Source organism: Micropterus salmoides, unplaced genomic scaffold, assembly GCF_014851395.1.
Source record: "Micropterus salmoides isolate LMB-PRFRI ecotype aquatic unplaced genomic scaffold, ASM1485139v1 Ms_hic_scaffold_9, whole genome shotgun sequence".
NCBI classification, from domain to species: Eukaryota; Metazoa; Chordata; class Actinopteri; order Centrarchiformes; family Centrarchidae; genus Micropterus; species Micropterus salmoides.
The window spans coordinates 7,065,072-7,090,414 of NW_024044681.1; the positions used below are offsets into that span (position 1 = coordinate 7,065,072).

Below are 25,343 nucleotides of genomic sequence, written 5' to 3' on the forward strand. Positions count from 1 at the left end.
AATATCATCAAAAAGTTGATTTATTTCAGTAATTCCATTCAGAAAGTGAAACTTGGGTATTATATTTATTCATTACACACAGACTGATATATTTCAAATGTTTATTTCATTTAATTGTGATGATTAAAACTGACAACTAATGAAAATCCCAAATGCTGTATCTCCGAAAATTAGAATATTATTTAAGACCAATACAAAAAAGGATTTTTAGAAATGTTGGCCAACTGAAAAGTATGAGCATGTACGGCACTCAGTACTTAGTTGGGGCTCCTTTTGCCTGAATTACTGACAAAGTGGTTTCTGAGTTTTCCTTCACTTTCTGTTTCGTCCCTCATCTCTTTCAGTATTTTGTTGTGACGTTATAAAACCACACCTGCAGTTTTTACGATCTTTCTCTGCTTTTTCTTTGGAGCTCCCAGACGTCTCGTTCAGCTCTTATTATATTTATTATAATTTGGATAAATGATCTTTCAGTTTCAGCAAACAGAAGCTCCAGATGTTTCATTTCCAGCAGCTTTAGATTCAATAAAAACACTGAAGCGCTTCATTAAAACAGATTCTTCTTTCCAAAACAGCACGAGTTCCATAAACGCATCAAACATACAGTACAAGTAGCTGAAGAGTACAAACACCGAGTTATTCCCATCATGTACTCCATTTGAGAGGCGGAACAAGTACTCAAACCCCAAAAGTAGCATTACCACAATTTAAAAGTACTCTGTAACCTCCTGCATTTAAAGTATTATGTAAGTATAATACTTAGGTATTATGAGCTGGTACTTTACCTACAGGACGCTGATAATACTTGTGTACTGAATTAGGCTTTTGAATGTTGGAAGTTGATTTGAGTATTTTTACATTGTTGTACTGGTACTTTTAGTTAAGGGATTGGTGTGAGTACTTCTTCTGCCACTGAATACTTCACATTACACAACTTTATACTTCTAAATTATAATGTAGAAGTATAAAGTAGCATTACATGGAAATACTCCAGAGAAATACACATTAAAATACCTAAATACTGTACTAACACAGTACTTCAGTAGTGTAGTGGTAGCTCTTATGTACTTCAACATAAATTTTTTTTGCTGTACTGGTCCTTTTCCTTAAAGGATTGACCTGAGTACTTCTTACACCACTGAATATTTGAAATGCAGTAATGTGGAAGTAAAAATTTGCAGTAAATGGAAATACTCCAGAAAAGTGGAAATACCTAAACAGTGTACTTATATCCAGTACTTGAGTAAGTGCATAGTGGTAGTCCTTATAACTCTGATAATACTTATGTACTTCTACTTGAGTAAATTTGTACTTGTATCAGAGTATTTTTACACAGTTGTACTGGTACTTTAACTGAAGTAAAACTCTGTGGAGATGAAGTGAATCAGGTTTTTGTTGCATTGCGGCAGCGGCGGCGTCCTGGTCTGTGTACTCTGTGTACTCTCTGGAAGTACTCCGTGTCGAGTATAAATACGAGTTCCTTCACCTCCACAGCCGGTAGACTCCCAGAGAGATGGCGAGGCAGCAGAACACCGTCGCTGAGGAGGAACACGGGACAGAACGTCAACAAAATCCTGAAACACCACTTCCTTTAGGTCATCCGGTGTGTTCACTAAACCCCGCCCCCTCATCTGTGATCACCCAATCAGCTTCTGCTCCCAGTACTTGTGTGTACAACAGTGTGTACTCGTGTACCTGCCAGGTAGCTGATGGTCTCCAGCTTGAGGGACTCCAGGAGCGTTTTGAGTGAAGCCACCTGCAGGTCCATCTTCTTGTTGATCTCCATGTTGTCGTGTTCGAGGTCGGCTTTCTGACCACAGGAGAGACGTCGTCAGCCAATCACAGCCCACGCTGCTACAGTACTAAGTAGTTTTATAGAGTAGTAATACACAGTCTGTTTACCTTGTGATTGAACTCTGAAGTCGCCTCCATCAGCTTCTTCTCCTGTTCAGTGAACTGACAAAACACACAGCGTTACCCTTTAACAATGATGCGTTCACTTACTGTTGAACACGCCAAAGCCCCTTCCAACGGCGACGCGTTCACTTACTGTTGAACACGCCAAAGCCCCTTCCAACGGCGACGCGTTCACTTACTGTTGAACACGCCAAAGCCCCTTCCAACGGCGACGCGTTCACTTACTGTTGAACACGCCAAAGCCCCTTCCAACGGTGACGCGTTCACTTACTGTTGAACACGCCAAAGCCCCTTCCAACGGCGACGCGTTCACTTACTGTTGAACACGCCAAAGCCCCTTCCAACGGTGACGCGTTCACTTACTGTTGAACACGCCAAAGCCCCTTCCAACGATGACGCGTTCACTTACTGTTGAACAAGCCAAAGCCCCTTCTAACGGCGACGCGTTCACTTACTGTTGAACACGCCAAAGCCCCTTCCAACGACGACGCATTCACTTACTGTTGAACACGCCAAAGCCCCTTCCAACGACGACGCGTTCACTTACTGTTGAACACGCCAAAGCCCCTTCCAACGACGACGCGTTCACTTACTGTTGAACACGCCAAAGCCCCTTCCAACGACGACGCGTTCACTTACTGTTGAACACGCCAAAGCCCCTTCCAACGGCGACGCGTTCACTTACTGTTGAACACGCCAAAGCCCCTTCCAACGGCGACGCGTTCACTTACTGTTGAACACGCCAAAGCCCCTTCCAACGGTGACGCGTTCACTTACTGTTGAACACGCCAAAGCCCCTTCCAACGGCGACGCGTTCACTTACTGTTGAACACGCCAAAGCCCCTTCCAACGACGACGCGTTCACTTACTGTTGTACACGCCAAAGCCCCTTCCAACGACGACGCGTTCACTTACTGTTGAACACGCCAAAGCCCCTTCCAACGACGACGCGTTCACTTACTGTTGTACACGCCAAAGCCCCTTCCAACGGCGACGCGTTCACTTACTGTTGAACACGCCAAAGCCCCTTCCAACGACGACGCGTTCACTTACTGTTGTACACACCAAAGCCCCTTCCAACGGCGACGCGTTCACTTACTGTTGTACACGCCATAGCCCCTTCCAACGGTGACGCATTCACTTACTGTTGAACACGCCAAAGCCCCTTCCAACAGCGACGCGTTCACTTACTGTTGTACACGCCAAAGCCCCTTCCAACAACAACGTGTTGACTTACTGTTGAACACGCCAAAGCCCCTTCCAACGACGACGCGTTCACTTACTGTTGTACACGCCAAAGCCCCTTCCAACAACGACGTGTTGACTTACTGTTGAACACGCCAAAGCCCCTTCCAACGACGACGCGTTCACTTACTGTTGAACACGCCAAAGCCCCTTCCAACGACGACGCGTTCACTTACTGTTGTACACGCCAAAGCCCCTTCCAACAACGACGTGTTGACTTACTGTTGAACACGCCAAAGCCCCTTCTAACGGCGACGCGTTCACTTACTGTTGAACATGCCAAAGCCCCTTCTAACGGCGACGCGTTCACTTACTGTTGTACACGCCAAAGCCCCTTCCAACAACAACGTGTTGACTTACTGTTGAACACGCCAAAGCCCCTTCCAACGACGACGCGTTCACTTACTGTTGTACACGCCAAAGCCCCTTCCAACAACGACGTGTTGACTTACTGTTGAACATGCCAAAGCCCCTTCTAACGGCGACGCGTTCACTTACTGTTGAACACGCCAAAGCCCCTTCTAACGGCGACGCGTTCACTTACTGTTGAACACGCCAAAGCCCCTTCTAACGGCGACGCGTTCACTTACTGTTGAACACGCCAAAGCCCCTTTCAACGGCGACGCGTTCACTTACTGTTGAACACGCCAAAGCCCCTTCCAACGACGACGCGTTCACTTACTGTTGTACACGCCAAAGCCCCTTCCAACAACGACGTGTTGACTTACTGTTGTACACACCAAAGCCCCTTCCAACGGCGACGCGTTCACTTACTGTTGTACACGCCATAGCCCCTTCCAACGGTGACGCATTCACTTACTGTTGAACACGCCAAAGCCCCTTCCAACGGCGACGCGTTCACTTACTGTTGAACACGCCATAGCCCCTTCCAACGACGACGCGTTCACTTACTGTTGAACACGCCATAGCCCCTTCCAACGGTGACGCATTCACTTACTGTTGAACACGCCATAGCCCCTTCCAACGACGACGCGTTCACTTACTGTTGTACACGCCAAAGCCCCTTCCAACAACGACGTGTTGACTTACTGTTGAACACGCCAAAGCCCCTTCCAACGACGACGCGTTCACTTACTGTTGTACACGCCAAAGCCCCTTCCAACAACGACGTGTTGACTTACTGTTGAACACGCCAAAGCCCCTTCTAACGGCGACGCGTTCACTTACTGTTGAACACGCCAAAGCCCCTTCCAACGACGACGCGTTCACTTACTGTTGAACACGCCAAAGCCCCTTCCAACGGTGACGCATTCACTTACTGTTGAACACGCCAAAGCCCCTTCCAACGACGACGCGTTCACTTACTGATGAGTTGTGTTTAAAAACCCCTGACTGTTATAAAAGACACACCATGTCAGAGACCCGGCTGCTCTCCAGGTTGATGTCCAGTTTGCTTTCTGCTCGGACTTTCTGACTCTCCTCCTGAACAGGAAACAGAAAACAACACACGTCATTGAACTGATCAAAAAGAAAACCCTTTCTGTAAAAACACCCGCTGGGCTGCAGACTGACTGACAGAAGTCCAAACACCGTCTCACCTTCAGTCTGTCGTGTAGCTGCTCCAGCTCTCGCTTCATCTTCTACAGGAAAAATACAGAGAAGGAAAGAAATCTGAACACTTGATGTTTTCTAAGACTGTTTTGGGAAACGTTTAGTAAAGATCTACAACAGAGACTTGATCTCTCTCAGGAACGTGAGACAGATATTTAGGTATTTACGTTTATACATTTTTCTTGAATTTTCTGGATCTGGCAGCTTTCCTACTTCCTTAAAATTGACAAAACACTTGATTTTATTTAAAAAGAAACTGATTTCAGGTGGAGAACTTTAACTGAATAACTAGTGAAATGCTGACCACATTTCATTTTCAACTGATTAAAGAAACAAAGTAAAAAGAGAGATGTCGCACCAAGTTCTCAGAGCGAAGGTTGGCGAACTCGCTCTTCTCCAGGATCACCATGTCCTTCCTGATGGAGTCCAGGTGAGCCATGAGCTGCTGCACAGCGATTTCCTGACAGAAAACACAGGTAAAGACGGCGTTTTTGTTTTTGTGATCAGCCCCGGTCCTTCCCGCTTCCTGGGCACCATCATCTGAACATCAGCTTGTATGCTCTTCTTTCTCTCTGCTGTACTCAGGTCCGTCTTCACCTGATTGTTCTAAAAGCTCAAAATAAGTGGTTTGAAAAGCCTCCTACCTGGTGGGATTTGGTCACCATGTCTTTGTAAACGATGTCCATGTTCGCCGTGGTGAGAGTGACCAGAGCTGAAACTATGAGCTCCGCCTGACGCTTCTCAAATCCTGCACAAGATAAAAACAACAACGATCCCTCCGTGTTAAACTCGTCCCATCGAGCGTTCAGGATGAAGAGTCTGTAAACTCACCAGGTTTAGTTTTTTTCTCAGGAACGGAAACAAGATAATGAAAGTTGTTTCCTCACCGCTGCTCTGCAGCTCCGTCACCATGGCGTGGGAGTCGAAGGTGAGTTTCCGCTGCTCCAGAGGCTTTAATTCAACCCTCCTCAGGTCAAAGGTCGACATGGGGGCCGTCACATGGAAACCTGTCCCGGGTTTCAGGTCATTAAAAACTTAAAGGACGACATAAAGGCCCGTGTTCAGAACACTAAATATGAAGCTACAAGGTTAGCTTAGCATAAAGATTACTGTAAGTACTGTATAGTGTCCTGTGGTAAGTTTGTAGTATTTTTCATCAGCTATGGTATTACTACAGTTTATTTCTGTAGTGCTGTTTTATTGTCTACAGTAGTCCTGTAATATTTCAGTAGTAATGCTATATCTTTGTAGTATTCCTGTATTAAATAGTATTACTATAGTATATTATGTAGTGTTTCTATAGTACATTAATACATATACATAACATTAATATTCCTGTAGTAATACTATGATGATGCTATAGTAAATGTTCAGTATTACTACAGTAACTCTTTATAGAACATCCAAAAAACATTAGTAATACTGTTACTGTATAAACATTATAGTATAACTAATAATAGTTTCTTTAAAAATCATAGTAATACTACAGTAAATACTATAGTACTACCATATAAACACTTTATAGTAATACTACAGTAAACACTATATAGTAATACTACAGTAAATACTATAGTACTACCATATAAACACTTTATAGTAATACTACAGTAAACACTATATAGTAATACTACAGTAATACTACAGTAATACTTTATAGTAATACTATGCACTCTATAATAATACTTTACAGTAATACTTTACAGTAATACTATGCACTCTATAGTAATACTTTACAGTAATACTATGCACTCTATAGTAATACTTTACAGTAACACTTTACAGTAATACTATGCACTCTATAGTAATACTTTAGAGTAATACTATGCACTCTATAGTAATACTTTAGAGTAATACTATGCACTCTATACTAATACTTTACAGTAATACTATGCACTCTATAGTAATACTTTACAGTAACACTTTACAGTAATACTATGCACTCTATAGTAATACTTTAGAGTAATACTATGCACTCTATAGTAATACTTTAGAGTAATACTATGCACTCTATAGTAATACTTTACAGTAATACTATGCACTCTATAGTAATACTTTACAGTAACACTTTACAGTAATACTATGCACTCTATAGTAATACTTTAGAGTAATACTATGCACTCTATAGTAATACTTTAGAGTAATACTATGCACTCTATACTAATACTTTACAGTAATACTTTACAGTAATACTATGCACTCTATAGTAATACTTTACAGTAACACTTTACAGTAATACTATGCACTCTATAGTAATACTTTAGAGTAATACTATGCACTCTATAGTAATACTTTACAGTAATACTTTAGAGTAATACTATGCACTCTATAGTAATACTTTACAGTAATACTATGCACTCTATAGTAATACTTTAGAGTAATACTATGCACTCTATACTAATACTTTACAGTAATACTTTAGAGTAATACTATGCACTCTATAGTAATACTTTACAGTAATACTATGCACTCTATACTAATACTTTACAGTAATACTTTAGAGTAATACTATGCACTCTATAGTAATACTTTACAGTAATACTATGCACTCTATACTAATACTTTACAGTAATACTTTAGAGTAATACTATGCACTCTATAGTAATACTTTACAGTAATACTTTAGAGTAATACTATGCACTCTATAGTAATACTTTACAGTAATACTTTAAAGTAATACTATGGACTCTATAGTAATACTTTACAGTAATACTTTAGAGTAATACTATGCACTCTATAGTAATACTTTACAGTAATACTTTAGAGTAATACTATGGACTCTATAGTAATACTTTACAGTAATACTTTAGAGTAATACTATGCACTCTATACTAATACTTTACAGTAATACTTTAGAGTAATACTATGCACTCTATAGTAATACTTTACAGTAATACTTTAGAGTAATACTATGGACTCTATAGTAATACTTTACAGTAATACTTTACAGTAATACTATGCACTCTATAGTAATACTTTACAGTAATACTTTACAGTAATACTATGCACTCTATAGTAATACTTTACAGTAATAATTTAGAGTAATACTATGGACTCTATAGTAATACTTTACAGTAATACTTTACAGTAATACTATGCACTCTATAGTAACACTTTACAGTAATACTATGCACTCTATAGTAATACTTTACAGTAATACTTTACAGTAATACTATGCACTCTATAGTAACACTTTACAGTAATACTTTACAGTAATACTATGCACTCTATAGTAACACTTTACAGTAATACTATGCACTCTATAGTAATACTTTAGAGTAATACTATGCACTCTATACTAATACTTTACAGTAATAGAGTAATACTATGGACTCTATAGTAATACTTTACAGTAATACTTTACAGTAATACTATGCACTCTATAGTAATACTTTACAGTAATACTTTACAGTAATACTATGGACTCTATAGTAATACTTTACAGTAATACTTTAGAGTAATACTATGCACTCTATAGTAATACTTTACAGTAATACTTTACAGTAATACTATGCACTCTATAGTAATACTTTACAGTAATAATTTAGAGTAATACTATGGACTCTATAGTAATACTTTACAGTAATACTTTAGAGTAATACTATGCACTCTATAGTAATACTTTACAGTAATACTTTACAGTAATACTATGCACTCTATAGTAATACTTTACAGTAATACTATGCACTCTATAGTAATACTTTACAGTAATACTATGCACTCTATAGTAATACTTTACAGTAATACTTTAGAGTAATACTATGCACTCTATAGTAATACTTTACAGTAATACTTTAGAGTAATACTATGCACTCTATAGTAATACTTTACAGTAATACTTTACAGTAATACTATGGACTCTATAGTAATACTTTACAGTAATACTTTACAGTAATACTATGCACTCTATTGTAATACTTTACAGTAATACTTTACAGTAATACTATGCACTCTATAGTAATACTTTACAGTAATACTTTACAGTAATACTATGCACTCTATAGTAATACTTTACAGTAATACTTTACAGTAATACTATGCACTCTATAGTAATACTTTACAGTAATACTTTACAGTAATACTATGCACTCTATAGTAATACTTTACAGTAATACTTTACAGTAATACTATGCACTCTATAGTAATACTTTACAGTAATACTTTAGAGTAATACTATGCACTCTATAGTAATACTTTACAGTAATACTTTAGAGTAATACTATGCACTCTATAGTAATACTTTACAGTAATACTATGCACTCTATAGTAATACTTTACAGTAATACTTTAGAGTAATACTATGCACTCTATAGTAACACTTTAGAGTAATACTATGCACTCTATAGTAATACTTTAGAGTAATACTATGCACTCTATACTAATACTTTACAGTAATACTTTACAGTAATACTATGCAGTCTATAGTAATACTTTACAGTAATACTTTAGAGTAATACTATGGACTCTATAGTAATACTTTACAGTAATACTTTAGAGTAATACTATGCACTCTATAGTAATACTTTACAGTAATACTATGCACTCTATAGTAATACTTTACAGTAATACTTTACAGTAATACTATGCACTCTATAGTAACACTTTACAGTAATACTATGCACTCTATAGTAATACTTTACAGTAATACTATGCACTCTATACTAACACTTTAGAGTAATACTATGCACTCTATAGTAATACTTTACAGTAATACTTTACAGTAATACTATGGACTCTATAGTAATACTTTACAGTAATACTTTACAGTAATACTATGCACTCTATAGTAACACTTTACAGTAATACTTTAGAGTAATACTATGCACTCTATACTAATACTTTACAGTAATACTTTACAGTAATACTATGCACTCTATAGTAATACTTTACAGTAATACTTTACAGTAATACTATGCACTCTATAGTAATACTTTACAGTAATACTTTAGAGTAATACTATGCACTCTATAGTAATACTTTACAGTAATACTTTAGAGTAATACTATGCACTCTATAGTAATACTTTACAGTAATACTATGTGCTGTTTTTTGGGACGCTGGTACTATGACGTAATGACCCTCCCTTCTTCGTTGGTGTCCCGCAGAGCCCTCTCTCTCTCTCTCTCTCTCTCTCTCTCTCTGCGGGTCCTTCAGGTGGGCTCGTCTCTCCCACAGACCGAACCGGTCTCTCCAGGTGGTTCTGGTTCCTCACCTCTCCATGTGGTTCCGACCCGCCGCAGGTCGAACCGCCGCAGCAGCGCGTTCATGTCGCGTTCAAGTGCTCCAATAAAGTTTCCTTAAACTGTGAAACTCCTGAGAAACAAACTACAGACTGTTCGCAGTGGCTGATCTCTCTCTAAAGAACTGCTCACAGACCGGAAACACTTCAGAGTTTCAGTCCGTCCTGCTGATGCATTCAGGGACCGTAGGAGATGTGTGAGTGGGCGTTGGTTTCTGAGGTGTGGCTAATAAGTAAATCTATAGTGATGTTTTAATGGATTTTCATGAAGGAAATCTGTTATAAGATGAAGTAACTCAATACTTTATAAAACTGTTGTTTCACTCTGACTTTCTGAGGGAAGAACCGTCTCTGATGACCTGTTGTTGGTACTTTATACTGGAATAGTAACTCAACTTGTGGTAAATTGATAAAACGTTACTAAAAATACAGTATATGGACTATATTGACATCAAAAGTTAAACTACATTTTGACACAAACCTACTCTACAGGAAGTCAGTGTTTTACTTTAGTGGCGTCGTTCTTAAATAAATTTAAACACAAAACACATCATTATTATTATTATTGTAATTTATTTTTTATTTTTGTGTTCAAAGGTGTTGATGTACGTTACCTGAGTATTTAAATTTTATGCATCTTTATCAAAGGAAAGGTTTGTATTTTTTTCCACACTATATTTATTTGATACCTGAAGTTACTATTTACTTTGTTTATTTAAAAACATCTAAAAACTTACAACGAGTGTATGATGCAGTTTTATACAGCAAATTAAACTAATAATATGTAAAATAGATAAAATTGGCTCCACCAGAGCCAGCGTCAACAGTAAAATGTAGCTTACATGTGAATGTAATAGAACAGAATGTAGAATAATGTTTGCCTGCATCTATGTATGTATTTATACAAAAGTACATTTGCTGGTAATATTTACCTGCCAAAGCAGGACTTTCTGTGATGGAGTATTTTTTTACATTGTGATATTTTGGACTTTTACTAAGAGGTATTAATACGTTTCCTACAACTGATCCAAGGCCCCTCAGTTTTAGAGGGGCCCACACAATTACAGAGAATTACCTTATTTTACAAAGAGTTTATGAGGTGACTTCTTATATACAGTCTATGCATATGACACAAACCCATTTTTCAGATAATATACCAAATTCCAGACATTTACAGAACAGTTTATCAAAATATTGTTTTTCATGGATTTATTCAAAACATCCTTTTTCCCCCACATATTCACAGATAAAATTCCACATAAAATGAAAATGATAAAAGATCATTAAAAAAAATCTGTAAATGTCTCAAGAACTAAGAAACACTGTGTAAAAATTATGATGATCTAACGGCCCTGAAGGGCGAGCAAAATGACTTGGCATCTGAAAAAAAAACGTTGTCTGTTAAAGATTAATTAACGCAATAACAACACACTTAGCACACACATTACTGTTTATCACGTGAACACATAGATATCTCTGATATATAGAAATAATAGTTTCAAAACAACTTAACATTTGAAAATTGACAGATTGAAGCAGAATCATCATTATGGGCTGAGGTGTCTCTCGCCTTAATTCATAACTTTAACAGAAACATTTAAACTACTATAGCAGCAAGCAGCGATTTCCAGGTTTAAACCTTTTTCCGCCTTAGCGATTTCAAAATAATTTCACACATGTGGTCCAACATTGTTATTGAAAACCTTCTGCCAGTTTTGTAATGATTGGACAAACAGTTTCTGATTTGCGTTAGATTACTTGCAGTTTTTTCATGTTCTTAGCGCCCCCTAGTGGTCGATTTGAATGAAACTTTCAGGGCATGTCTCAGGCACTGGTCTAAACACACCCTGTGAGATTAGTGATGATTGGCCCAAAGACTGCTCATTTGTGTCCATTTATCTCATAAGCCACGCCCCCTTTTCGAAGTTCATTGGTTAATATCTTGAAAACGAAATGAGATATCAACAAGCTTTCTGCACCTTTTAATCAACTTGTTCAAATGATTATCCTCTGAAAATGTGGTGGCAATCGGAGCTAAGGTCTAGGATGAGATGTCAAAAAAATTGTTTTTCAAATAATTCAAAATGGCGGATGTTTTTTCTAGGCGGACCTTAATAGTCCGTGAGGCTTTTTTGTAGCGCACATTGAGCTGCACCCGCGTGAGAAATCTCAAGTCAATCGGACTCACTGTGTGAGGGCCGTGGTCTTTCAAACTTTGCATCTTTTGGCCTTATTTACAGCGCCACCGTCTGGCCGATTGGGTTCATTTTTTCTATGGAAGCATTTGCACATAATTTCCAGTTATGTTTTGTTATTTCCCCCGAGTTTCACCTTTCTAGCTCATTCCAGCTCACGGGTAATAAACATAAAGTCGTGACAGCAGCTGGAGGATGTAAGCAGTGTTCAGTGTCCGGCTCGGAGCTGTCAATAAAGTTTTCGTTTACAAAATCAACAACATCGCCGTCATGGCGGAGCCCTCGGTGGACGGTTGGAGCTGGTTCCCGGCGTTAGCTCTGGGAGTTTCTTTACTGAAATGTCTGTTCATCAACGCCTAGTGAGTGAAATTACTTTGACGTGGAGTAGTTTCATAGAGCCGCGGAGATTCGGGATGAAACGGTCATTTAAAAGCTGCCGCGACGCTTATTAGCAGGTTAGCATCCGGCTAGCGGCGATGCGATTAACTTGACGTGTTCTTAACTTCCCGGCTTCCGTCGCGGAACAACCTCGAAAATGGGGCCGTCTTTCATTAGAAGTTTGTTTTGAAGCGAAGTTGCGAAGTTTCGCCCGCGTTATTAATAAGAACTGACAACCTGAGACACGTCTGGCTCAATTATTTAGATTATTATTTCGCTGTTTGTTTGTTACGTGCTGTTATAGCCGGTATGGAGGCGTAAGTCCTCAGAAATATGATAACATGCAATGCAATTTCTGTCCACGCCAAACGTCTCAGAAAAATCTCACATTTTAAGGATGTCTCGCTTCATTGCCAATGTCCACGCATCATAATCCATAACTGAGTGTATCAGTAGAGTCAGTATTAACTACTGGTAATTTCGGTATTAATACTACAGTTATATTTGTGGCTTACTTATTTAGTGTCAACCTGAGACTGTATTTAAATCAGTGTTATGCTCGTGTTACTATTATGTGCTTTTGTTTTTTTGTCTGGAAGAATTAAGTTGGACTGTAGTTTAGGTGAATGGCCAAACAAAACTCCTCTGTAAAAATCTGCAATTTTACGGGAGTCTTGTTTGCCAACATACACGTTTCATAAAACACTAACTGAATAAGTAATAACCTCTGGTTTATTCAGGTTTGATCCAATCCAAGAAAGTCTGTAAACTGGTCTCAAATGTTTGGACTTTATTTCTCTCACTGATGACATCGTAGTGGAGCGTAACCAGTGATATGACCATTTCCAAACTCAAGTTAGTTGATCTCTAATCAAGAAGCAAAGAGCTTTCAGGTGCTGTCTTTGTCACATGAAACCAGACTTATGTTTGTTTGCTAGTAAGTGAGTCTATATTAAAGTGCCTGTTTCTCTATATGGAGTTTGGTGAGACTGATTATTGTTAATGAGCTATTGTTTGTCTGTCAGTCATTCCACAGACTTCGAGGTGCACAGGAACTGGTTGGCCATCACTCACAGTCTGCCGGTGTCCAGGTGGTACCATGAGGTCGGTATGTGACGGGGGCGTTTCAGACAGGAAGTATTCTTGCTGAAATAAAACGTTAACCTCCAGGGGAATAACAGCAGAGATTCTTTTTCACACCACAAAGTCTCTTTTGTCTTCATCTACATGTAAATATTCTGCATGTTGGCTGTAAAGGCTCATGCACACCTTCAGTTTCTTGTAGACCGGTGAGATAAAATAAATCACAGGGCTCCAGACTAACTTTCTGCTGTGGTCGCACTGGTGCGCCTACATTTTTCATTTAGCTGCACCGCCACAAAAGTTAGGGTGCACCCACGACCCTAAAGACTGCGTTACCGAGCTGCACGTGATGGTGTTCTGTATTATTTGGATGTAATCTTTATAAACCTCTCTGTCGCAGCGAAGATGAACTATAACGACATTTGGGTTTTGTTCCCCGCCCCTGTAGAACACGTCCGAGTGGACTCTGGACTACCCTCCGCTGTTCGCCTGGTTCGAATTCGGCCTGTCCCACGTGGCTCAGCACTTCGACAGAAACATGCTGCTGGTGGAGAATCTGGACTACGCCAGCCCGTCTACTGTACTGTTCCAGAGGCTGTCGGTCATCGCCACCGACGTGGTTTTTATCTACGCCGTCAGAGAGTGAGTCCAGAGTCTGATGGCTGCCTTCAGCTTTTTATTGCCTCTAATGAAATCGATCCCACAGAGGAGCAGCTTTTATTAGTTCAGCACAAAGATGGTTCACAGCGGTTCAGATACATTTACTCATGAGGCAGACGCTTTTATCCAGTGACTCACATTTGAAGGACAACATTCGAACATTAATAAAGTGAGAGATCTACGAGTGACAACAGCTGATCGATGTTGAACAGCAGTTACTGTTAGTGAAATTTGGTTCATGCTAGGGCTGGGCAATAAAACAATGATAATTACCACAATATAATTTTTTTGAATCACAAACGAATCAGCACTTAATTTTTCTACTAAGATATTTATTTTGTTGAGAAAAAGGGACTGAAGAAAAGACTTTACTCAATTTTCATCGTGCATATTAGTTGAAAACAGATTTTATCAGAATAGTTCGGAATGTTCTGCCTCAGATTTGTGAAGTGATCCGATGTTTGCTGACTGACTTTTATTGCTGGCGGGCCGGAACTGGCCCGCCAGCAATAAAATCTGGCCTGCGGCCAGGTTGCTTTAATAACAGAAAAATAAAAAATAAATAAATTGATAGGGTGATTGTGCCTCCAAAATTAAAGCGCAACAATTTTTTGTGCAGCAATGCTTTATGACAACTTTATTGAGAGCTTTTACTTTGAAGAGTTTGAGAGAACGACATTCAAAAGAGACTCTGGCCTGCTGGACACACCCGTCAGTAAACGTGTGATTGGATTCCCCTGAATTTACTCAGGGAAATGCAAATAAGCGTCCGTACGTTTACGGATGCGGATCAAACGCCGGGACGCGCACGCACTGCAGCACATGCTTTATTGCGAGCATGTGCAAAAGTGTCCTTATAATTAATTTGTTTGACAAGGGAGAAAATAATACCCACAGTTTGTTGAAATCGATTTCACAACCTTCCTAACGGGAGTCCCGCACAGTACCGACTGAGCTAAACTTGCTCACCACTATACAAAGATTCGAAATAATTTGACTCTGTTCTGGCCCGCCATGTAACGGCTTGACAAAAATTTGGCTCTGACCAGAAAGAAAAGTTTAAAACCACATTTTCACTCAGGAGCAAAAATCAGCTTTTAAACCTGAAAGAAATAAAGATTTGACTTTTATCCCGATAACTTTTCTGGCCTTATCGCCCAGCCCCAGTTCACGCTACACGACTCTAATCCTGATTTGCGAGTAACTGAACTCGCCGACTGTCAAGCTGTGATCGCAGAAACAACAGAAAGTGCCGGAGGAGGCGGTTTTTACGACCCTTGAACTGGTTGAGGCAGAATAAGAAGGACGCGCTAAAAAAAGCGGAGGAGAAAATGTGACGCTACCAAGCCGACCAATCGCAGTTCTTGCTGTCTGCGTCACTGCAATGTGTGGCTACATTTTTGGGGACGCCCATTCGACGCAGAAGTATAAATTAAAAAGACCAAGACCAAGGGAGGGCGAGACTGAGTCAAGACCGATACCAGAGTTTAATGAGACCGAGACAAGCCCAAGACTTTTAGGGGCTGAGACCAAGTCGAGACCAAGACCAGAGTTTAATGAGACCGAGACAAGCCCAAGACTTTTAGGGGCTGAGACCAAGTCGAGACCAAGACCAGAGTTTAATGAGACCGAGACAAGCCCAAGACTTTTAGGGGCTGAGACCAAGTCGAGACCAAGACCGAGGGAGGGTGAGACCGAGTCGAGACCAAGACCAAGGGAGGGCGAGACTGAGTCAAGACCAAGACTTTTAGGGGCTGAGACCAAGTCAAGAACAAGACCAAGGGAGGGCGAGACCAAGTCAAGACCAAGACCAAGGGAGGGTGAGACTGAGTCAAGACGAAGACCAGAGTTTAATGAGACCGAGACAAGCCCAAGACCAGTTTCCCACATTACATGAGATCATTGATCTGAAAGAGCCACATTCCCATTAAAACACCCACATACAAACACTAAGAGCTTAAATCAACGTAAGCATCTTTATTCAATGCTCCTTTTCCATGTTTACTATTGACAGTGACAGTCGTTAACGGGAACAACACATTTTTTATTATCGTTGTTGGTTACATTTGAAGCAACAAGTTTTACATCCAATCAAAGTTAAGATGTTAACAAATCAGACAATGCGAAAGCAATTTATTGATATTCCCAAAGTTATGGTCTTGACTGGTCTTGAAATAAAATCCCGAGTCCGTGACGAACCAAGACCATCAAAAAGTGGTCTTCAGACCGGTCTCGAGTACTACAACACTACCACTTGTGTTTATGTTTGGTATTAAAGCAGCAGTGACGAGCGAGGCGGCAAACACTGAAAGCACAAATACAACAAAAGCTCGAATTCATGCTGTGATTTATTTATTGCCCGCAACGGGCTTCCAGGTCTGTTTTCTCCCGTTTGGTGGGCGTGTCTCAGGTGTTATCCAATCAGCTGCCACAAGTTTGTAAACACGGCGTTAAAAAGGCAGGAGAATGCAGTGAGTTCGCAGCAGGGTGTTCAGGAAACTACAGTTTCTGTTTTGCTACGCTTTGTCTGCGCTGACCTCAGCCCTGGTGTTTCCAGTAGCTCGATGCTGATTGGCTCTGTCCTCCTCCAGGTGCTGCAGGTGTGTTCAGGAGCAGAAAGGCGCTCGGGACGTCTGGAACCGGCCGCCCTTCGTCTTGGCTGTTCTGCTGCTCTGGAACTTCGGCCTCCTCATCGTCGACCGTATCCTTCAGCTGCGACACCAGAACACGAGACAGACAGCTCGTTGACGGTCGGGTCGTTCTTCTGGAAATTATTCTCTAATCAGAAGTTTCGATCGTTTGGTGCAGGAGAAGGATGAAGAAGAAATATGTGCAGGAGTCTACGGCGAGAGAACTTGCGCAACCAAGTTCTGTAGATTGTTTAAAGACCTTTTCAGTAAAGAGTTTAACGAGAGAAATATAAAAACCTATAAATACACATTTACGTTTCATCGTTCAGGACATCAGTTTTTGTATCTTGCACAGTTCGACTCTTGCTCATCAGGATCAAACTTCCTTTAATTTTTGACCTCAGATATTCATTTCCAGTATAACGGCTTCCTGTTTGGCTTCCTGCTGCTGTCGGTGGCAAAACACCTGCAGGTACTCACCTGAGAGCGCCGCTGCACGCCGTCAATCAGAACGTGTGACAAAAGCTGCATGATATTTAATAAACACACTTGTTATTTTTGACCTGAACATAATGAGTTCATCTCTGGTTCAGTCTCGACACCTGCAGGGGGCGCTGCTGTTCGCCGTCCTGCTCAACCTGAAGCACATCTACCTGTACGTGGCTCCGGCCTACGGCATCTACCTGCTGAGGAGTTACTGCTTCACTCAGGACAACAAAGGTAGGACACACACACACACACACACACACACACACACACACACACACACACACACACACACACACACACACACACACACACACACACACACACACCCCTGATCTGTTCCTTTCTGGCTGATGTATGAAACCTTTCTGTCGGACTAAATCAAACATCTCACCAGACACAAAACTGCAGGGCCGGCCCTGACAATGTTGGAGCCCCAGGCGAGATTTTAAATTTTAATAATAAGACGATGTTCAGAGGCATCATTGTGGAATAAAAATTTATTTAAAGTAAAAATAAATATTTAAAAATAAATAAAACAATAAAAGTGTGTGTTAAAATAAATAGACAATAATAAAAATATTTAAAGACAAATAAATGAATAAAATAGCAAAAGCGTGTTTGTGTGTGTTTAAAATAAATAGATAATAATAACAATTATAATAATAATAAATAAAAATATAAATTAAAAATAAATATTTAAAAAAAGTGTGTGTTTGTGTGTTAAAATAAATAGATGATGATAATAACACAAAATAAATAAATAAATGTAAAAATAAAGTAAAAATAAATATTTAAAATAAAAAAAACAGTGTGTGTGTTAAAAAAATAAATAATAATAATATCATAATAACAATAAAAACGTGTCTTTGCCTGTCGTGTCTCGCTTTAATTGGAGTCTGTGAACTGGGTCCACACTGTACATCCTAGCAGTCACCTAGAAACTACCCACAATCCACCAGAGCAACCACCCCAGTTGAGCCCATTTACCATTCAGTGCACTACGTGTGTTTACCGTCTGGGGGTGTGTAGGTGCAGGGTTGTGGTTTCTAACGCCGCAATTAACCAACTAACCAAACGCCAACAACCCAAACAGCAAGCGGCGTCCCAGGAGCCACGCAGCAACATCCCCACAAACACGTGTGAACTTTCTTCTGGTTCTGTCTTTTTGTTTTTTTTGTGCAGACGGGTCTGTCAGGTGGACGAGTTTCAGTCCGCTCCGTCTGCTGGCTCTGGGCGCCATCGTGGCCTCCGTCTGCGCTCTGTCCTTCGGCCCCTTCATCGCCATGGTGAGTGGAGTCTCTACGCCGACGTACGTTCATGTTTCAGACGGCTGAGCTTCCCTCTGAGCTCCACATGTGCATGATTGTTGCAGAGGATTGTGGGAAGGGGGACATTTGAACAATATGAACGTTTTGTGTTTATCTCAGGGTCAGCTCCCTCAGGTCCTGTCCCGTCTCTTCCCCTTTAAGCGGGGCCTCTGCCATGCCTACTGGGCCCCCAACATCTGGGCCCTTTACAACATGCTGGACAAAAGCCTGGCGCTGCTCGGTGAGACTCCTCCTCATTACTTATTAAAAGTCAAAGCTGAAGATTCTTCTGGAGATTAACCTTTAGATCTGTCAAAGCCTTTCGACTCTTGGAGAGACGTCGGTCACATTGTTCTCTCTCTGACACCCGCTGCTGTGTGACTGCTCGTTGTTCCGTCCATTTACCTGTTCAGGTGTTCGGCTGAAGCTGCTGGAGGAGGCGGGGCTTCCTCGAGCCTCCATGACGGGCGGGTTGGTTCAGGAGTTTCAGCACTCGGTCCTCCCCTCAGTCTCTCCCTCCATCACACTGGTCTGCACTCTGCTCTCCATCCTGGTGAGTCTCCAGAACCAGGACCCTTAAGCCCCTTTTCCACCACCAGTACCAGCTCAACTCACCGCTGCTCAACTCACCGCTGCTCAACTCACCGCTGCTCAACTCACCGCTGCTCAACTCACCGCTCCTCAACTCCGAAAACTTTAAAGCACATTCTTGTTCCGCCATCACTTCTCTTAAAACTGTCAATATTCTAAATCTACACAGCTGATTTCTCACCTCAAAACATCTCAGAAGTGGATTTAGTGATGAAATTCCATACAAAATCTGTAAAATACAAAACTTCCTGTTGCCTCTGTCTGGTGCAGCAATGATGATGTAGTCAATAGTGAATATTCTGACCAATCAGCAGTCTGCTGTGTTTTCACGTTACATTTTAGTTTCCCTCAGCTCGACTGGAACCTCGACGGAGGTGATATGAAAAAAAAGTACAGGTCCAACATTTCTACAATGGAAACCCAAACGGAGGCGAGTCGAGCTGGTACTGAGCGGTGGAGAAGGGGCTTTAAACTGATACTGATACCAGTAGAGTACTTCATTCAATACCTTGCATAAAACGCCACCTGTTGAAGCCACAGGCAGCCTATTGTTATTTTTATTGTTGTTATGTACAAGCAAGGTGATCTGTTTTATTTTTTTTCTTGTTTCAAATAACTGTTACATAAAAAGTATTGGGAAAAACCTCCTTTTTCCTTTAGTGGTGAGCCGCAAACCTCCAAAAAAACGACAGTCACAAGTATAAAACAAGTCAGTCTGTTTAAACAACGAGAGGCCGCACGTCCAGCCGATCAAACCAGCTGCACCTGAAGCAGCCTCCGTCAGTAAAATCAGCTGATCGTGGCTTTTTTTTTAATACAGTTTATGGTGCGGGCACATGAGGAAAGAAAGGCTGCTCTTCTCTTTCTGTCGGTGTGTTGTTTGCGTGTTTGGCTGCAAGCTAAACCAGAGAAATACTCAGTATTTGCTGCGATCTGGTTACAAAACGCATCCAGTGAAGTTCTGGTTTCGATTCTACTCGATACCGGGCTGTTTCGGTCGATACTGTAATGGCAATTTTTCCTTTGCTTTAGCTTTACTTTCCAATCTCTTTGCCGATTTTCCAGACATTATTGCAGTTGAGAAAAGTACAAATGGATGAACACACCAGTTGGTTTCTTATTCTTTTGTTTCCAGTTGTTTGCGTGTAAGCTGACCACTTCCTGTCACCTCTGCCCTCCACCCAGTGTCCAAAATACTAATATAAATATATCCAAACAGAATTAAATATCATGTCTGGGACGATCTGTTGATAAGTGGTACGGCAGCAGAAAATATTGGATGTTGATTAAATGTTTTTTACGAGCTACTTGATCCAAATACTGAAGTTTCTGATTCAAATTGTAGATCTGGTGTGAATGAGATGGAGACTGAGGACGTCTCGGTACAGAATAACTTTCTTCAGACCAACTGACCGGGTTTCTGTCTGTCCTCCTTTCTTGTCCTCGCTGTCCCCGCTTCTCTGAAGCCGGCGGTGGCGTCCATCTGGCGGCGTCCTCGCGGTGCTCGGGGTTTCCTGCGCTGCCTGCTGCTCTGCGCTCTGGGCTCCTTCATGTTTGGCTGGCACGTCCACGAGAAGGCCGTCCTCATCGCCATCCTGCCCCTCAGGTAAATACAGTATTGTGAAGGTTGTAAGTAAGTGAGTAAAGTTTTATTCACACAGTAAAGTGCTTCTTAGTTAAAGACAAAAGAAAGATAAAATGTGTTGTTATTAAATATTATGGGTGTTTTTTCTTCACAGACGAGGATGGGAATGGAGTTTCCCAACTAGATAAAGACTAATAGGAATCACTTTGTTCTGTTTTGTCCAACCAGCAGACGAAGAAAAGTTAAAAACCCAAAACTTCTCTCCCCAACTTCAAGAAATTTGCAAAAACTTCTCTGGAAACAGTCAAAAAGAGTTTTAGTCCATTAAAAACCAGAGTTAGGTCGTCGCAGGCATCAGGATGAACACCTCCTTTTATACTCAATCTCCTCCCACTTAGTCGGGATTTCTACGTGATCTCCTCCTCTGTGTTCGCTGACCAGAGACCCTTTTTTGGCTCGTTTTCCTCTGCTGCCATCTAGTGGCCACTTTAGTGTGAGGCTGAAACGGTTCAGCGATTTAAATCAATTTCTAAAATGCATCAACGTAAATTCTTTGCATCGAGGCTTCATTTAATCCATATAACTATACAGCGCACTGTTTCGCACGGACATTTATTACTGTCGCCCTTACCATCGCCAGGTCATTCTTGTAATTGAACAACATCAAAAATATTTTACATATTATATTGTCCCTAACATTTGAATATAAGAGTTGTCGGTCAGTTTCTTGTCAACCGTTTGTGTCGCCCCATTAATATTATCACTGCTAATTATTATCAGTAGTAATTATAATAAATGCATTTATATGGCCTGATTTACTTCATGCTATTTTAATCATTTTACTTTTTGTCTTATTAAAGTTAACAACATGGTTTACTAGAGTCTAGTCATAAAAATCATCAAACCTACATGCATTATTTCACACCATTAAAACTCAAACGAATAAGATTGTATTTTTCATAAAGGGTGACATGTTTTCTGGTTACACAATCATTTCAAATCAGCCATGGTGCTCAACAGGCTGTTAGGCTGTTGTCTCTAAAGGGTCCCTTGAAACTACTATTTCTTGGCATAAACAATCATCCATCTGTCAGTTTGCTCTGTGTGCTGACAGACCAACTCGTGTTTTCCCGGTCTTGTCTTGTCTTGTGTGCTGTGAAGGCTGAAACTCGTTACGCTGGTGCACCTGGGTCCTTATCTCGCTCAAGCTCTCCCTTGACCTTTCAATGACTCAGAGTACAGACTGCTTATAATAGCTGTCTTTGGCTAGATCAAATTATGCAGGGTAAATGAATCAACCTTTGGAACGCTCTTTGAACCTTAAAGAAAATAATACATACATCATTAAAATGATAAATAAAATGCTTTGAAGAAAAGCAGCCCTGAGCACAAATAAAACAGTACTGAATAATCTAACCATAAATTAAAGGTTGCAACACGATATCTCGCCTTCATATAAATGTATTGTGTTCTGACAGGAGATAAACCAGCACCGACGCTCTTGACACATTTAAAGGTTTTTGTCTGTCTGTCTTCCTGTAGCATCCTGGCGGTGGAGAGCAGAGAGGATGCTGGGATCTTCCTGGTTCTGACCACCACAGGTCATTACTCCCTGTTCCCGCTGATCTTCACCCCCGCAGGTAAAACACCGGTCAGACGGGGAGGGCGGAGGGTTGGTCTGGGGACAGGAACGTGAGTTCTTCCTGAATGTCATGAATCACTCGGGTTATTAAATGTGTTCTGCAGAGCTGCCCATCAAAGTGGTTCTGATGCTGATGTTCGTGATCTACTCTTTCACCGCTCTGAGGAAACTTCACAGGTGAAGGAACGACTTTTATTGTCTTGATATAAAACCTGTTTTTACAACATTACGTAAGTTGTGTGAGTGTAACTCGCTGCTGTCGTACAGAAGAACAGCTCCTACAAAAACTGGCCACCAAACATCAAGCGCAGCAGCAGAGAGGCAGGCGAGCAGCTTATTCCCGACTAGTCGAACAGAAAGAAGGCAGCTCGCCGTCTGTCCTGCAGCCTTTCAGCTCAACAAGTAAAAGCCAGTCCATATCCGTACTGAGAATACAGAGCCAAGCTTCTTCCACAGGACTCACTGCACATCATGTACTTGCTGCTGCTTCTTATAGCTCGCTGAAGAGTCCTGTTGGTGCCGTAAAGCCTCGTTCACATGACGCGGTTTTAAGCCCGATTTGTCGTTATGTGTGAACTACACAACGACGCATCAAAACGGCTCCCCGACACATTTCTGACACATCGCTGACGTCTGACAGATATCCAGCACGCCAAATATCTGCAGGAGTCTGCCGACTGACATCCACATCCAGCCAATGAGAGCACTGCAAACCCCTTTTTACTCCCCTCCAGCTCTCTGTAGCTCAGACTGCTGCTACCTGCGTGTACTGATCCATCCTTTCACCTTCGGCCGACGCCATTGGCCGTGTAGTGTGCACGAGCCTTAACGCTTTATGTTATTGTGATAAATGTCCAGTGTTACAGTGTTGGTGCAGGAGCTGGCGCAGGGAGGCCGCAGTGCTAAAAGAGGCCCTTCACCCGATTTACAGGTGTTTCTTCAAAATAATAATTTTAATGTAAAAATACTAAATAATGTTGCGGATACAGGCTACAGACTGCGCTGCGCTAGACTGGCCCAAACACGCTCTTCAGCACCACATAGTGATTCATCCGCCGCCGAAAATAATCCCCAACTGATGCACAACTTTGAGGAAATTAGTGAGGCTTTTAAACATGAAACCTCACATTTCTGAGGTGTTTTTTTAAAGACTTACATCTTCAGGACGAACCAGTGGGCTCAGAGCTGAGAGCCTCAGGAAGTCCGACAGGGCAGAGAGACGCGCTACACTGGAGTTAAACGGTACTACGACGGTGGATAAGATGTTGGTTAGTTGAGTCGGTGTTGACTTAATTGGAGCTGGTGCGCGTTCTTATAAAATGGGCGTGTTCGGCCGTGCAGGCAGAGTTTTCTTAATACGCGTTGATAGTTTCAGGATATTAAATTTCACACTTTCATCTAGGATTTGTTTTCTCGGTTATGTCCCCCGACCCTGGCTCCTATTTTTTTGGACACGTAAAATAGTCTAAATATGTGAAAACACTTATTCAATTACAGACTACAGACGGGCTCCATCTAAGAAACTGTCCCGTTAATTGATTAAGATTCCTCTCTACAGTCAGAGGCTGCAGAGCTCGCTGTCTGAACTTCACCGCAGCCTCGGTGGAACAAATCAGGATGAAATCTAAACCTGTTTTATGAAGCGGTGTGTATTAATATCCTACTTCTCCTCATTAACACTGAGTACTGATGTGGTGTGTAGTCCACGTGCAGGGTAACCTCCAGTTAACCACGAACAAAACCTGCTCGGAGCAGTTTTAGAGATGCGGTGTAAATTGCCATGGCAACAGACCTCGGGTAACACCTGTCCACCTTCGTAGTGCGGGTTCACCGGGAAGTTACACCTGAAGTTACTGGGATAAGCCAGTTACCTCGCTTCATAGTACAGGCCACTGAATTATCCTTTTATCATCTGGCGACAACAAAGACTCGAATACCCAGAGTGCTTTGCAGCAGCATCATGAAACTGTCCCGTACTCCTTTTAGTAATCAGATTACCGGCTCTCTTCTCCCAGCGGTCAGATGCCTCTGCTGCGTCCTCTGGAGTCCGCCTACCTGCTGGGGCTGGTTGTCGTTGCGATCGCCTGCGAGGTCGTCTTCCCCCTGTCGCCGTGGCAACAGAGGCTGCCCTTCCTCCCCCTGCTGGCGACGTCGGTGTACTGCTCCGTGGGCGTCTGCTACTCCTTCCTGCGTCTGTACGCCAGTCTGCTGAGGCGGGAGGAGAAGCCCAAACAGCTGTGAGACGCCGCCGTGTACCTGGGAGGTCACAGGTTAGATCCCCAACACACCTCAGACTCAGAGCGCTCGCTGTGCAGATCAGTCCGGAGGAAGTGACTCTGTTCTGGCTTCATGTTCTTTCTTCTTCTCCTGTAATATTGACCAAACACAGACCGCTCGGCATCACGCTCTGGTGTTTCAGCAGCTTCAGGGACGTTCAGGAGCAGAAAAAAACATCAGATTTTAGAGGTGAGAACCAAACATCAGTGGACTGATCGCTCGGTGCTTCAGGTTGCCTGCTGTGTGCTGAATCATGAACAATACAAGACAACTGAGTTTAATAAAGTTTACGGCAAAAGTTTCTTCTTTTCAGATTTATCAAAACATCAAATTTCCAGTCATCAAAATACTTTATCCTGTCAGTTTGTCTCTTTCCAAAGACAAGTGCTGCAGTATGAGAGTCTGACCTGAAGAGAGCTGTGAAGTCTTCATGTTACAACATTATTTATCAAACTGGGTCGGACTGGATGAATTTAGCGCGAGGAGGAAACACGTGTGACAACGTCCGATTTTCAAAATAAGGCGTCTGTACAGGA

At 41.4% G+C, this 25,343-nt stretch overlaps 2 protein-coding genes across 3 annotated transcripts; one reads left to right on the forward strand and one right to left on the reverse strand.

Annotated features, from left to right (window-relative positions):
• Nucleotides 1-543: 543 nt before the first annotated feature.
• ccdc90b (coiled-coil domain containing 90B) lies at nt 544-10,131 on the reverse strand. 2 transcript variants are annotated; one of them, XM_038708067.1, is made up of 9 exons: nt 9,944-10,131; nt 5,622-5,768; nt 5,379-5,482; nt 5,093-5,194; nt 4,722-4,763; nt 4,534-4,605; nt 1,903-1,956; nt 1,696-1,810; nt 544-1,538 (listed from the first exon to the last, which is right to left on the reverse strand). In XM_038708067.1, exons 1-9 carry the CDS (start codon nt 9,996-9,998, stop codon nt 1,483-1,485), a joined length of 747 nt encoding a protein of 248 aa, XP_038563995.1. In that variant the 5' UTR covers nt 9,999-10,131; the 3' UTR covers nt 544-1,482. The 2 variants fall into 2 exon arrangements, with proteins under 2 accessions (XP_038563995.1, XP_038563996.1); XM_038708068.1 differs by having other exon boundaries at nt 5,622-5,741; nt 9,944-10,130.
• Nucleotides 10,132-12,381: 2,250 nt separating this feature from the next.
• alg8 (ALG8 alpha-1,3-glucosyltransferase) lies at nt 12,382-25,109 on the forward strand. Its single transcript, XM_038708066.1, has 14 exons — nt 12,382-12,524; nt 13,569-13,647; nt 14,075-14,268; nt 16,878-16,987; nt 17,321-17,388; nt 17,510-17,636; nt 18,588-18,691; nt 18,833-18,953; nt 19,126-19,265; nt 20,770-20,909; nt 22,431-22,528; nt 22,635-22,707; nt 24,546-24,800; nt 24,920-25,109. The coding sequence occupies exons 1-13, from the start codon at nt 12,436-12,438 to the stop codon at nt 24,769-24,771; spliced, it is 1,569 nt and encodes a 522-aa protein (XP_038563994.1). The 5' UTR covers nt 12,382-12,435; the 3' UTR covers nt 24,772-24,800; nt 24,920-25,109.
• Nucleotides 25,110-25,343: the final 234 nt, after the last annotated feature.

Bases quoted from the DNA above. Each gene is read 5' to 3' on its own strand.
- ccdc90b (XM_038708067.1), bottom strand. From the start codon at position 9,998: ATGAACGCGCTGCTGCGGCGGTTCGACCTGCGGCGGGTCGGAACCACA. The intron at 5,769-9,943 runs GTGAGGAACCAG...TCGTCCTTTAAG, and splicing joins GGTCGGAACCACATGGAGAG to TTTTTAATGACCTGAAACCC. The intron at 1,811-1,902 runs GTAAACAGACTG...TCCTGTGGTCAG, and splicing joins CTTCAGAGTTCAATCACAAG to AAAGCCGACCTCGAACACGA.
- alg8 (XM_038708066.1), top strand. From the start codon at position 12,436: ATGGCGGAGCCCTCGGTGGACGGTTGGAGCTGGTTCCCGGCGTTAGCT. The intron at 12,525-13,568 runs GTGAGTGAAATT...TTTGTCTGTCAG, and splicing joins TGTCTGTTCATCAACGCCTA to TCATTCCACAGACTTCGAGG. The intron at 17,637-18,587 runs GTAGGACACACA...TTTTTTGTGCAG, and splicing joins CTTCACTCAGGACAACAAAG to ACGGGTCTGTCAGGTGGACG.